The sequence below is a fragment of the Terrapene carolina genome, unplaced genomic scaffold (assembly GCF_002925995.2).
Source record: "Terrapene carolina triunguis isolate 2854851 unplaced genomic scaffold, T_m_triunguis-2.0 Scaffold89, whole genome shotgun sequence".
In the NCBI taxonomy this organism is placed as follows: Eukaryota; Metazoa; Chordata; order Testudines; family Emydidae; genus Terrapene; species Terrapene triunguis.
The window spans coordinates 30,400,217-30,414,895 of record NW_020664440.1 but is presented as its reverse complement, the minus strand read 5'-3'; the positions used below and the strand labels follow the sequence as shown (position 1 = coordinate 30,414,895).

Sequence of the window (14,679 nt, the reverse complement as noted above, 5' to 3'; positions counted from 1 at the left end):
GCCAGATATCGCCATCCCTTGTCACAGTCACCCACTCCCGTCCTCGATGCTCAGTTCTAATTCTCGGTGGCTGGGACTCCCATCCAAACCAGTATTGTAATCCTGATGTGCCTCCAACAAAAACACAAACAAAAACACAAATCTATGTTTTAAAAATATAAATCTTTAACTACTTTTGCCCTTCTTCAGAAGGAACTCAACTATTAACCGAATTTACAACCCTTAAGTGCTATCTCTGGATTGTTTCCCTGAGATAGATGTATGATTAGAAGCCACTTAAAGAGAAGCACTGAAGGGTTATACCAACTGCTGAATTAAAGTAAACTGAATAGCAAACAACGGTTTCGGGTCACCACACACACAATTTTTGTTTTTTTTGGGTGGGGAGGAGAGGAATTTTACGACTCATTCAGTGCTGGTTCTATAATGTAATCTATTGCCTGTTGCAGAGCATCTTCCTTATACTAAAAATGCTTACTTAACCCTTCATTACCTCTCCTATCTAAATCCAGCCCATGGCTTACTTCCCCATTAAGTTGATATCCCTTTAGATACAGGGGTGCGTATACTGTATTATGTTTGCATTAGGTATGTGAGTTCACATAACTCTATTGGATGGGATTTTCAAATCACTCGGGGACTTCTAGGAGCACCGTCCCACTGAAAGTCAACAGGACTGGTGCTCCTAAGTCACTTAAGTGATCCCCCTGTCATGACTTACACTCAGGAGACGTGTCAAACAATTACAAGTCAGATTAGTCCTCTCAAATTACATTTCTGAAACACAATGTTTAAGGACTTTAATATCCTTGCCTGTTGTCTTAACCTATTTGTCCTGTTTTTAAAATTATATAGGCTCACACAAAAAGGGACAGAAGTAGCCTATCATAATGGCCAAGGTAGCCAAGAGCCTTTTCCAGCTGATTACTAACAGACTGAACAAACTCATGGTCCATAACCATGACCACGCTTTAATTGCTTGCTTACATCAATCCAAAAATTTTTGAATTTGGTGTTAGTCTTTTAAGGTGCATTGGTATGCAAGCAAGGATCTGGGGAAAGAACTAGGCTGGACAGATTGCAGAGGAGTTACTAAAAATCTAACATATGTGAAGGTGCTACAAGTAACAAACCCATAAAGTCATATGTTCTTATATCAATTAGCCTAATGTCCTTTAATTGACCTACAGAGTCTTGGTAGTAAAACAGACTGGATGAGCAGGGTCTCATTGCTAATGGGAAGTTTCTACTTATTTATCCAAAGTAAAGGTATTTTCCTATAGGAGTTCCACCACTAATACTGTCAATCAACAAGAGTCCATGCAACCCTTAATAAACTCTTCTGAAGTTGTTAGGCCACTGCTATAAAAAAGAATAAAAAGCAGAGGTGACTGTTTTGTGTCTTGAAAGCAGCTCTTAGAGAACCTGACGGTGGTGCCAGGAGCTGTACAAGATCCATGGGGACAATTCACAGAAGATGGCTACGGGACCATGGCCTGCATACAGACAGAACAACATGAACCTGGCCAATAAGCCATTTTCATCCCAGGCATAAAAGCATGGACTTAAGTAGAATCACAAAGGATGAGGTTGGCCCATTCGCTTCCAAGTAAGACTGGAGGTGAAGAGGCATTTCATCTCTCAACTCCTTAGCAATTAAAGTGTCACTATGATGAATAAAGCATGTGAAAGCTCCAACATTAGAGAGTATCAAAGGCCAGAAGTGTCATTGAGTAGCCATGGCTACTGCAACTTCTCCAATTCTTCGATACGGGAAACATGACAAGTGCTTCTCTGGTCGTGGGGCACAGAGAAGGGGGGAATATTAACTACATCTGACTAACTTCTAAATTCTTCGCTATCTGTGCCATCAGCATAGATTCATTGCTAAACACAGGCAAATCAATACTCTGGTTTCAAAGGTCTAGCAGACTCCATTCTACATCCAGAAGATGTTCTTCTTGCTGGGATGAATATTTGAGCAGTGTAATCCAGGGGAGGGGTTTTAACTGCACGATCATCCCCTTCTAAGATGATCATCCCAATGCCATTTGGATAAAACTCTTTAAGCATCACAGTTTGTGATCAATACTGAAGTCATTTGCACTAAGTTAAATTCTAGATTGCGAGAGCCCCCACTGGGCTTCCTCAGATGATGCAGAATGTTGATCTCCACCCACACTAGAGCACGCAGAGAGAAAATAAAGTTAAAAATGGACTTTAAAGCAATCTCACAACTCTCCCACAGCGTCCACTGCTCCATTCAGTGCTCCTCACTCAACAAAAATAAATTCAAAAAAAGGTATGAAGCAGAAGTGATGGTTGATGTTTTAACTTTACCCCACCACAAACCAAGCCAAACTAGCAATGACTACCAGAAACACCTAGGGTCTGGATCCTGCCATCCTTAGGCTTAACTGTCTTGGGAGTTCTGGCTGAGTATTAGCAGGGGACAACAAGTGTGTTTCATGAACTCCTCTCACCTTGAACTGAGTCACCTACATACATTGCTCCTACGTATAAAGCTGAGACTATGCTCACTTACAGGTATCCTTCCATGGGTAGTTTGTTAAGGAAATACACCTCTTTCCCCCTTTCATGATGGGAGAATGTTTCTTATGGACTTCCTTCAGCTAGACATTAACATTGTTAGGATGAGCCCAGAAGGCATTGCTTGAGGATGGAGGCCAGCCGCCATATGAATGCCACAGAGGTAGAAAGAACCGGGTTAAAGCAGAAGAGAACTATTTTGAGAAGTTACCACCCAACTCCTGTTAGGCAGATGGGGGGAGGAAGGGCAGCTTTCTAAACGATAGATATGCCCACTGCAGTTAAGTGGCACACCACGGAAGTCCCTGGGGTCTGACCACCTCAGCCCTGTGCATCGTGTTTTGTAGAAGGACCCTGCTTTTCAGGGAATGCTGCTGGGAAGGCTCTGGAATTAGAACAGTTAGTGCACAGGTGGGTATGACTGAATCTCCACATCAGAGAGAGGACAGCTGCAGACTGGGCGGTGGGTTTTTGTTGTTGTTGTTGTTGTTGTTTTTAAATTAGAAACCATGGCAGATTAAAGAGTCAATTCTGAGCCCCAGCATAGCGGCCCTAGCACTCTCATGTCAAGTCAGCACTTGGTGCAGGTTAGAACATTCTAAACAGAGCGATAGCAGAGTCTCATTTCTCTTGTCGCATCCCCAACCACCACCGCACACGCTGCTTTTCAAAAGAAAAAGTCAGTGTCAAACGGTAACCCAGGCAAGACAAGGTACTTAGGAAAGGGGGGTGGGAGGGGTGTCAATGGGAAGGGGGAGAGGAGGATTCCAGTTTCTGAAGCCGGCGCCTGCGAAGCTCAGCTGTGTCAGGCTCCCCCGGTAAAGGCTGCTCCTCTTCTTCCTCGTGCCCGGCTGGCTCTGTGTATCCCTCTGCACCCACCAATCCAGATGGATCATCTGAGACAGCAACGGGGGAGGAAATCATCAGAGGTTGACATCCACCAGATTCCTTTGTTTCCCCACGCTCCTAAGGGACTTATAACCACTACTTTGGGACAGCCAAATGTGGCCATTAGCACTTAAAGGGACAGCCACCTGGCCTGTCTCATTCAGCAGCAAACCCTCAGCTGGGACACACACCAGCATGACAGATGCTGCCTATCCTGGATGCAGCTGTACCCTGCACAGTCAATAGATGTGTTGCACTTAGGATGAACATGATGCAGCCAAGTGCCATCAGCTGCTAAAGCCCGTTACTACAACTTTTGGCTCTCTCTGTAAGGTTCCTTAGGGAATGGGTTAGGTCTTGTTCCTAGACCATGTGGCTAACAGCGACACCATGAGGCTTCGCACTACAAGGTCCTACAACAAGGAGGACTTCCGTCTACCTGTTTGACCTGTTGAGTCTGGTTCCACTGCTGCCACTGCTGGAGAGGTCCCTGGGGAAGAGGTACTGTCAGGTGAATTGAAAGTGGTGGATTCTCTGGTGGGTGTCTCTTGAGAGGAGGTCGAAGTGTTTAGGGAGCTTGGCAGCTGCGTAGGACGGGGTGACCTGTCCAGAGGGGAAGCCAGAAGACGGTTACAACGTGGAGAGCTATAAACAGACCAGACCATGATTAATTCTTTGTAGTATGCTATCACTTAGAGGCCCCAGATGAGATCAGGGCCCTAACAAAACTTTACAAAAGAACTGTCAGACTGAATCAGACCCTTGGTCTATCTAGTCCAGTATCTTGTCTCCAACAATGGCCAGGACCAAGTGCTTCAGAATCAGGTGCAAGAACCTCACAGTAGGCAGATATAGGGTAATCTGCCCCTCCCACATTGGCTTAAGCAATGAAGTAGGAAGTTCAATGTCCCTTCCAAAATTTTTGCTGTCATGACAAACTCTCAATATTCTTGATATCCATATCCAAGCCCTTTTTGAATCTAGTGTAATAAAAAGAGTGCTCCTGCCCAGAACAGCTTACAATCTAAATGGATGAGAGACACAAAGGATTACCACCCTTCTCTTTATGTATAGCAAAGCTAAGGCAAAGAAAGAGAAGTGCCCCAACTCACAACAGGATGTCTGTAGCTGAGCCAGGACTTGAACCCTGATCAGAGTCCCAGTACAGTGTCAGCCACAAGAACACACTTCTGGCTTCCAAACTCTGCTTTCCTAGCCCATGTTTCCTTTCACAGGGTGGTGAGCAGAATCTTGGCCTGACTGCAAGTGCAACTGCATCTTCCAGCTCTTCCAGTGCAGGCTTATTCCTGCCCAAGGATAGGAATAAGGGTGTCTCCACACTTCAGTGCTAATTTGCCATATAAGCAAGCAGGCCTTAAAGTATCTACTCAGTGCTATAAAAAGGAGGTATTGCCAGGAACCGAAACTCCTGAGTTCTCACCCTCGCTCTGAGAAGCTATCTATGGCAGTAGCTTCTCCACCGCTCTGCTTCAGGACCCCCATTTGCACCATACAGATGGTTACTGACCTACGTCATGGGTTGAGGTTTGTACATAAACCCTAGATCTTACATGGCACTTTTCATCAGCAGATCTCAAAGCACTTCACAAAGGTGGTCAGTATAATTATTCTCATTTTACAGATGGGGAAACTCAAGACCAGTGGCAGAGTTGGAGTAGAATATAGGTCTCCTCAGTCCCAGACCAGCACTCTATCTCCTAGGCCCCACACATTGGTGGTACAAGCTTTGGGCACCTGTTATCACCAACGAAGACCACCCACTTTTAGCACTGTGAGGACAGGGAGCCAGCAGTTTGGAATCATATGGCATTACAATATGCTGTCACTAAGCTACATGGATCCAACACAGAGCTGGATGGATTATGGTCAAGTCAGTGGTTGCACCATGTATCCGACAGAGTACAAGGTCTCACACCCTGCCACAGTACTGGATAGTTACCCAATGGTCGCCAGAACGGTGAGATACTGGTTTATCTGTAACATGGCTGCATCTAGGAGCGTGTGGATGTTCTGCAGACACTGGAGCCTGGCTTCCAGATGCTGCCGGTCATGGCCTTCCATGGCACGGAGCTCTTCATCTGTCAACCCAGCAAACCCGGCGGGTGGCACAGGCATGGGAGGGAAGCCTGTTCAGAAGGAAAACAGATGGTCTGTAAGAGAGGACTCAAGGCAAGCTTCCTGACTCCCTCTCCAATGGACAAGGTTTTAATTAGCGGTGAAATCTATCAATTTACTGAAGAAGATATGACCATGCTCTTGGCAAGTTGCTAATTTGGCCCTTAGAGACAAAGTTTGGATATTTTCTTCTCCCTCCCCATGCTCCCAGTAGAGGAACTTCCTTCCCCCATCCAGCCCTGGATGGAAGAAGCCACCCTAGCTTACCAAATAGAGGTGGCAATGCCATTCCCATCCACGGGGGAGGGAAGGGAAAGCCAGGCACTGCTCCCACAGGGGCAGTGTCAGATCCAGATGCTGAATCACCACCAGGTCTCGAGGTACTCGCTGCAGAGGGTGAAGGGGACAAAGAAGAGATAGCAGCCTGGTTAAACAGTCATGGTACATTTATGCCCATCCACCGCTTTACACATAGCCAATGAGGTTTCAGCATGTCTTCAAACACACAACACCTGGGTATCTTTCTCGGGTCAATGTTAGTTAATCCCCCACTATAAAATAATGTCAAGAAGGTAAGGGGATATAAAGCCTTTCATCTCTAGGGGTGCCAGTTCCAACCTGGCCCAGGGATGGAGACTAGCTACCGGGGGGGGGAGAGAGAGGAATACAGAACTTTTTCTCTCTAGGGGCACCAGCTCCAATCCAGCCCCAGATTGGAGAGATTTCCTGACCTTCTGAGCCAGCCAATGGGATATAGGGTCTTTTCCCCTTTAGGGGACCAGCCGCAGATCAATAGTGTCAAAGCTGTTTTCATCTTGTGGCAACTCTGTGGTCTGTTGGTGAGTCTCTGTCCAAACCCATGACTGGCATAACTGGCCTCCTTGCTGGCAGTCTCAATTTACAGGTCTAGAACCAAATGGGCCGGGTAGAACCAGAAGCAGGTCACAGTTGAAGTATGTTGGCGGGGCAGCGAGAGGGAAGCCTGCCCCAGTGATGGCATGAAGGAGAAGGTTAGACTCTGTGGCTTCTCACCTGTTGTCTGAATGCCTGAAGTGGAGGGTGCACTGGAAGCAGCAGAGGGATTCTCTGCATTGTTGGGTGGCTGGACACCAGGCACTGGAGGAAATGGACCTATGGGAGGCCAGAGAGGGAACATCCCAGGAGGAAACGGCGGCAGGATTCCTTGGGGGACTGCGGAGTGAAGGAGAGAAGTGGGTGACCCATAGAGAAGATATGCCAGACAGACACTACATTTCTCCAGCACCTTCCAGCCAAGGGTCTCAAGGCACTTGTGACATTAAAATAGCCTCAGGGGAGGTAGGTCAGTGTACTATCCATTTTACAGAGGTACACTTATGCACAGTGGCAGAGCGGAGTCCTGATTCTCAGCACCCCCACACCCAGCTCCAGCCACAGGACTCTCTGTTCCTGCTTCTGGAGGGGGAATAATCCAGGAGTCCTGATTCCCAGTCTGTTGCTCCAAGAATTACACAATTCCTCTCCATTACACTACGCTCTTACTTTCCTTCTAATGACAGAGAAGCTAAAAGGCCAAATGTCTTTGGTTACTCCCATATGGCCCAATGCATTGTAATGTTGTTGTGTGTATAACTGAAGGCAGAGTTTGGCCCAAACAAGGTACATTCAGTAGTACAACATAGTAATACACTTCAATTTTTCAATGCTGGGCAAGGAGTCCCAGTATCAACAGCTGCTGCACCTCACCCTGGAGGTGGCTGCAGTGATTTCCATCTGGAATGAATGGCATCAGGACAGGATTACTGAGAAACTGCTCAGCCCTGCTGGCTTGGTGTCCAGAGAAGCTGTACTCACAGTTAGGCGGCTGGGGAATCAGTGGAGTATGGTGCTGCGGTGGCTGCTGTTGCTGCTGCTGCGCTTGCTCCTGTTGCTCGGGTGGCGTTTGGGACTGAGTGGGGAGGGAGGCACGGAGGACGTCCATGCGGCAGGTGGGGCAGGTCTGCTGCCGCTGGAACCAGGAACGCAGGCAGCTGTGGAGGGGGCAGAGGCCACCTAGTTAAGATTGGCTCATTAAACAGGTTACTTTTTCAGGGCAATAGGATTTACACACAGTCCCGACAATTAGCTGGAGACGCCCTCCCCTGTTATTGTTTCTCACTCTTGCCATGGGTAGATGGAGAAGAGAAGAGATTTCAGCCTGTGTAGACCCATTCAATCCATGGCTTCTCGACAGAGATGGTATTTGTTACATGGACCTGCTCGCTAGGGACTGAACTTGGAGCCACCAACTCACAGGCCTCCAGACAGCAATGACCAGGCCTCACAGTTGAGAAGAGATGGATTGGAACCAGTGATCTACAGCAGAGGGGACTGAATTCCTTTACAAATCCTTTTTAGTTGTTAGATTCTTCCCTGGCACCATGCACCTTACAGCAAGGAGGAAGTTACCATGCCCTGGCTTCTCAATTATACAAGGACAAGGCTTGGATTTTCATGCCTTTGGCAGCTAACTCCACACCACAAAGAAAGCCATCTGCAAGCAGCTGCGTGGGCAGACATATTAGCCTTTCCTCACCTGGTGTGGAATATGTGGTTGCATGGCAGGCGTTTTGCACCCATCACCATCTCCTCCCGGCAGATAATGCACACATTATCCATGGCCTGAAGCTCTTCTGGAGTGGCATCAGGGTATCTGGGGAGGCAGTAGAGTTTTAAGAGGCAGTAACGTATATATTCTCTGATGATCTACAAGGGCAGTGATGCCAATGAAGGAGCGGGGGCTATAACAGGAGATAATTAAGCAAAGGGAAATTTAGGTTGGATAGCAGGGAGATCTATGTGAGACAGTCCACCCACCCCCAAGGGAAGTCGTCTTGCCCAGGGCATTCCAAACTGGATGGGACAGGACTGACGGGTTGCGCTAGATTAGCTGTGACCTACTAGGCCTCTAACAAGCTATACACTGGACTGAGTGTCTTAAGCCAGACTGCTCTAATGCGGATTTCTCCTGTATTAATGAAGCTTAAAGGGCCAGAGAGATTCATTGCAAACATGGCTGTGTGGTCTTGTGGCCAGAGGACTGGACTGGGAGTCAGGAAATCTGGATTCTACTCCCAGCTCTGCCACTGACCTTGGGCAAGTTCTTTCCCCTCTCTGTGCCTGTTTCCTGCTCCCACCCTTTGTCTATTTCAAATGTAAACTCTTTGGGACAAGCGCCATCTCCCTAGGTCTCTGTGCAGCGCCTGGCTCAATGTGGTCCTCTCCACCCCAGTCGAGGGGGTGAGGGGTCTGTGCGGTGCCCTGCCCAATGCTTTTAGGCCCTACTGTAACAGATTTCACGCTATAGAAGCAATTTCTCTCCAACTGGATACTTACAGAGTGTTCATGTTGCGAATGGCGCGGCGTGACATGATGGCATCAGTCACAGCTCTCTTGAACTGCCTGAAATGACACACAAGTTGCTGGAGTTACACACACACACACACACACACACACACACACACACACACACACACACACAAGAACAGTATCAGACACTCAGCACATGCTCAATCAATACCCCAGTGACATCTTACCTCATTGCCAGGTACATGGGCCGGATGGCGAAGAGAGGGAAAGTGTGCACTTTAATCATGATGGTCATGAAGGCCATGTACAGCAGCACTTTAATGAAGCCTGAGGAGGAAGGAGAGAGATTAGTGCTCTCTCTCTCTCTCTCGTGTGCCTCTACTCAGAGGATCTCATTGCCCTTAAACACTAGCGAACTCCCACATCCAACCCCAGGAGGCAGGGAAGTGCCTCAATTTTACAGGTGGAGAAAGAGGCACAGAAAAGAAGCAATTTGCTCCCCCATGTCACACAGTGAGTCAATGACCAAGCTAAGAACAGAACCCAGGAGGCTCTAGTAACTCAATTGCACTCCCCTCACAGAGCTGGGAATAGAACTCTGGAGTTTGGCTCCCAGTTCCTCCCTGCTCTAACTCCCCTCCCAGAGCTGGGGATAAAGCCCAGGGATCCTGACTCCCCATCTTCCTTGCTCTAGCCACCAGACCACAATGCCTGCACAAACCAACCCACTGTGGCCTCCAGAAATCCACCCAATCCATATTTTGATTCCAATCTTACCAAGCCATCAGCATTTTAGGCCTGGTCTACACTACAGAGTTAGATCAACATAAGGCAGCTTACGTCAACCTAACTCCATAAGCGTCTACTCTAAAATGTAACTCCCACCAATGTAACTCCCCAACTACACTGACTTAATAACTCCACCTCTGCGAAAGGCGTAGAGCCTACGCTGATGTAGTTAAGTTGATGCAGTATCAATGTAGACACTGTGTTGCTTACATCAACTGTTGCTGCCTTTCAGAAACCGTCCCACAATGCCCCACACTGGCAGTTCAATCGGTGCAAGCACTCCTGGTGAGTACGCGCACCGCCAACACAATAAGCGTAGCGTGAATGTGTAAAACCGATTCAATTACTGCGGTGGCTGTACGTCGACATAACTTAGGTCAACTTAATTTTGTAGCGTAGACTTGCCCTTAGTTTTAATGATACATTAAATGATTTTGGATCGCCACAGGCTTCTCTTACAAATAGAGCTGCTACTTAGCTCCATTTCAATCCCACTTTCTTCCCTTCAACTGATCAATGAAGTGGTGAGACCATCTACAAACTACCCCTCCCAACCATGCTCCTATGAAGAGCTCTAGCACAAGGCCCCATATAGCACCACAATTCAGGCTCCCATGGCTGTTAGATGTTCATATGGGAGAACACACAAGTCCCCACTGGGCTATGGAAGGAGCTAGCTGTTATCCAGAGCTGGGGAGAGAGAGTGTACCTGTGAAGAGCTCCGTGTACAGCATGTAGACGGCCTTGTTGTCCCATGGATTCTCACTCTGCAGGTCGACTGAATGCAGAATGTACTTTATGAAGATTGTGAGCACCATGGTCATGAGGATGGCATACTGTGGGGGCAGGAAAGAAATAAGAGGCATGTCACAGGATGAGCTAATCTTTTAAAGGCATTGGAACTCATCTGTACCCTGTGCCAAGGTCAGCCCACCTCTCCAGGTGAGGGACCAAATCACATGGTAGGAAACTGGTGTCTCCGAGCCAGGCCTGCACGGATACAAAAGGCAGCCTGAGTTCAGGGAGAGAAGAAAGGAGTAGGGAGGCTCTCCTTAGCTCCCTGGCAGATGGCCTGGGAGTGCAACCCTACAGGAAGCAGGCTGGAGGAAAGCCTAAGCAGAAGGGAGTAAAGACTCACTTTAACTTGAAGGCAGAAGGCCTGGGGAACCAGACCTGCATGGAGCAGATGGTCTCCATCAGAAATCCCAGGGCAGGGGAAAGGACTTGGCTGATATGCATAACTTCTGTTTTTGTAGAAATAAACAGAACCACGAAGGAAAGGGACCAAAATCCACTTGCTGCCGAGAGAACTCTGAAGCACTGGCTGGTTAGTCAGCCCCACTGGCTTACAATGCATCACAGAGCTTTGATTTGCAGTAAGTAGCAGAGCAAGGCAAATATTCCTCCCTCCCTCCTTGCCACACAGGCAGACACATTTCATACCTCAAACCCAAAGACCAGCTGGACGGAGGCTCCCCGGGTGAGGATGCTGTGGTAGGCATGGCTGACAAACAGGAAATCCAGGACGCCCAACAAGAGCATCAGAGCTGGACACAGAAAGAAGGGAGGTTAGACACTGGAATTACAATACTGAGCTGTGGTTTGGGGTACACATGGGGAAGGCTTGACAGAAGTAAAGAAGGGGGTGACTTAAGCATAAGGCTAGGAGCCAGGACTCCTACAATCTATTCCCAACACTGGAAATGGAGTGTGATCTAGTAGTCAGAGTATAGGTATGAGCGCCAGGATTCCTGGGTTATAACCTTAATTTTCCCACTGACTCACAGTGTAACTGTGGGCAAGTCGCTTCATGTCTCAGTTTCCTCATCTGTAAAATAGGACTAACTCTTCTCACAGGGGATTGGGAAGCACTAGGCAAGTGCCACGTGGAAGTAACTGAACATTTCAAACCCTAAACTACATGGGATGAAAGCCATGCGGGGTGTCAAACGTTGATATTTATATTACGACAAAGCCCCAGTCAAGATCTGGACCCCATCACACAGCACAAACACATCTCAATGGGTCCCTTAGGATCCTCTGAAAACCCCAGCTTCAGTTTCCCATGGCACTTTGTTGCACGAGTCAGCGTGTTAACCGCAGCATGCTGCATAGTTTCATTCTTCCTTCCTGAAGTTTTAGTTAGCTACAGGGTTCTCCTTGATGTCTTGTCCTCAACTAGGTTGCTGTGAGCTGTTAAACAGCTGCTCTGCTCCAACCCAGAACTGAACAAAGCAATCTAATCCATAAAAGGCCTTCTGGAAGACATTACATACTGTTTTGACAAGGTTATCAACTCTGAACAGTCTCACACTCAACTGCACAAATGAGAAGGGGTTTTACATTAGCGTATTTAGCCTGTCACATGCAAATTATCTTCTGAAATTATCTTTCCTGGCCAGCTGTTGCTGCTCATCGAGTCCTGGAGAGGAAATGTTCAGAATAAAGAAACTCTCCCACCCCCCCACCCCCGCCCCGTTCTCCCCTAGGAGATTTGTGTCAGGTATCAAGCCACGTCATGCCTTCATTAAACTTTGTTGCTTTAATGATTTCTCCACATCCTTCCCTCTACATGGGTAACACTTACTCACAAAGTCATTTTCATTATTAACAGTGCAGGCAGAGGTTAGCAAGCTTCTCACCGACAGCTTTGCCAATGCGCCTCCAGGGCTGCTATTCCAGGGCTGATCCATTCCCACACCCACAATCCTCTGCCAAAGCCCCTCAATCCTGGCTTGCAGCCCCCACATTCCAATCCTGGATCCTCTCTTACCACTGCCCCACAATTCTGAGCCACTGCATCCCCTGCTACTCCAGTCCTGCATTCTCTATGCCTCTCCATTCTGATCCACAGCATTCCCTGCTAGTCTAGTGCTGGACTTTCTCCCTCCCAACACACAGTTCTGCCACTGCCTCTAAATCCTGACTTGCTGCACTCCCTGTTAAACCACTTCTGGACTCCTGACTCTCAGCTCTGTCAATGCCCCTCAATCCCAACCCACAGCTTTCTGCTATTCCAACCCTGAGCTCCCCCTGAGCCCCACAGCGCTCGGCTGATGCCCCTCAGTCCTGATCTGCAGTCCCCTTGCTATTCCAGCCTTGGGCTCCACCCACATACACAACTCTACCAATGCCACTCAATCCTGACCTGCAGCCTCACTCCCCCCCCTTACTAATCCTGCCCTGGACTCTCCAGTACAAACAGATCTGACAATACCCTCAGTCCTGACCAGCTGCATCTCCTGCTATTCAAGTCCTGAGTTCCCAACATAGATTGTTGAGGGTGAATTGTATGATTGTTTTTGGAAAATGGGGACTAAGCCTGTTACAGAGATCTGTGAATCTCAGAGATAAGAAACATATTAGGTCCTATCAAAACAGTCTCTCGAGGACCAGAACTAGGCAGGGAAAATGAGATTCCACGTATGATCTAAAGAGAATTTGAAGCAACTGCTCTCACATCACAAGGCAGATGTGTTAACACGCTGAATCAATCCTGCTGTCTGAAGACTTCCCTTGCAGGTAGATTATCCCATATCTGCCACACTGCAGTGTTTCTTGCACCTTGCTCTGAAACATCTGGTGCTGGGCTCTGACCCAGTATGGCAATTACATTGTAATGGGGGGAAGAGGGGAGAGAAACAAGAACAGGGGAGGATAGACAAAGGGAATAAAATAAAGGCACTTACAGATTATGCGGAAATGAAAGAGCCAGGAGATGTTTGGACTCCTCTCCATCTGGGAAGAGATGAACAAACTTTTAGGACTCTCCACCCAATTTTCCAAAACTCCATTCTCTGCATTCTGAACTGTAAAGAGTTACTGATGTAGGACCAATAGGCCAATCTTATTTTCTATCCATCTTGGTTTCTACATCATTGTGTCTTGCTGGTTCCTTGTCTGCTGGCACCACAGTGTCTTGCTGATCCTGCAAAAGTGCTGAGCACTTCGAGGTACTGAGCTACTTTAGCTCCTACGGAGTCAGCGCTTTTACTATTTGTATTACTCTAGAACAGGGGTTCTCACAACAAATTTTTGGTGACCTAACTCTTGCTGGTGGCCGTTCTGACAATTTTTCCTAAAATACATAAGTAACTTTAGGAAAAACAAATAAATATGCACATATACATGTCCAAACCATTGTAATTTATTTATGTAGGGTTTTTTGCAGACTCAGTAATAAAAATAATGTACAGCTGTCTCTATCCTTTACTGGACCTAAACAGAATGGAAATACAAATAAGGTGCTTTGTATGTTCTTGTCTTTTATCTTCTTTTTTAAAGACTTGCTAGCTAGTAAGTCTGCTGTGAAAAGTGATATTAACAAACATACAAATATCACATTTCACAGCAGATTTACTCAGTTCCAGCAAGCCCAGGGACAAATTAAACCCTGGATGGGGAAGTGGTTATGGAGGCGCTGGGGCACTGGGGGAGGCAGCAGGGGCCAGCGGTGGTTGGGGAGGGTGAGCTCGGGACCAGAGCCCGTCACCTCACAGCCAGGGAATGGAGCCCAAAGCCCCATGCCCAGGGGACAGGGCCCAAGGATGGAGCCCAAAACCCCATAGGTGGAACCTGTCACCCACCACACCAACCTCAGCACCCCTGGGAAGGTGGGGAACTCACATCGTCTGTCTGCTCCTCCAGCTTTTCTGTCTCCAGAGGCGGCCAGGGCCCAACCACTGCTGGCAGCCCCCGGGGCAGAGCTGCTACTTTGCCCCCACCACCACCACCACCACCACCCAGGAGGCTGTGACCGCAAGAACATCCCCTGGTGGCCGCATTTGAGAAACACTGCTCTAGAACCTTAGGCGCCCCAGTCATGAAGCAGGCCTCCACTGTGCTAGGCACCAGGGCCGGCTCCAGGCACCCAAGCTGGTGCTTGGGGCGGCACGGCGCTCTGGCCGCCGGGAGGAGAGCCAAGCCCCAGCCGGGGCTCGCCGCCCTCTCGCCGCCCTGCCCCCGGCGCTCTGGCCGCCGGGGTGGGGG

At 48.2% G+C, this 14,679-nt stretch overlaps 1 protein-coding gene across 1 annotated transcript in view; it reads right to left on the bottom strand.

Annotated features, from left to right (window-relative positions):
- Positions 1 to 384: 384 nt before the first annotated feature.
- SYVN1 (synoviolin 1) overlaps positions 385 to 14,679 on the bottom strand; it is a 24,805-nt gene continuing 10,510 nt past the window's right edge. The window contains exons 5-16 of the mRNA XM_024193565.2: positions 13,380 to 13,428; positions 11,134 to 11,237; positions 10,400 to 10,526; positions 9,129 to 9,228; positions 8,929 to 8,994; positions 8,129 to 8,245; positions 7,408 to 7,583; positions 6,607 to 6,765; positions 5,842 to 5,961; positions 5,399 to 5,585; positions 3,878 to 4,041; positions 385 to 3,446 (exon numbers count right to left, since the gene is read on the bottom strand). Coding sequence (XP_024049333.1) covers positions 3,292 to 3,446; positions 3,878 to 4,041; positions 5,399 to 5,585; positions 5,842 to 5,961; positions 6,607 to 6,765; positions 7,408 to 7,583; positions 8,129 to 8,245; positions 8,929 to 8,994; positions 9,129 to 9,228; positions 10,400 to 10,526; positions 11,134 to 11,237; positions 13,380 to 13,428 — 1,524 coding nt within the window. The 3' untranslated portion in view covers positions 385 to 3,291. The remainder of the gene's footprint in view (positions 3,447 to 3,877; positions 4,042 to 5,398; positions 5,586 to 5,841; positions 5,962 to 6,606; positions 6,766 to 7,407; positions 7,584 to 8,128; positions 8,246 to 8,928; positions 8,995 to 9,128; positions 9,229 to 10,399; positions 10,527 to 11,133; positions 11,238 to 13,379; positions 13,429 to 14,679) is intronic.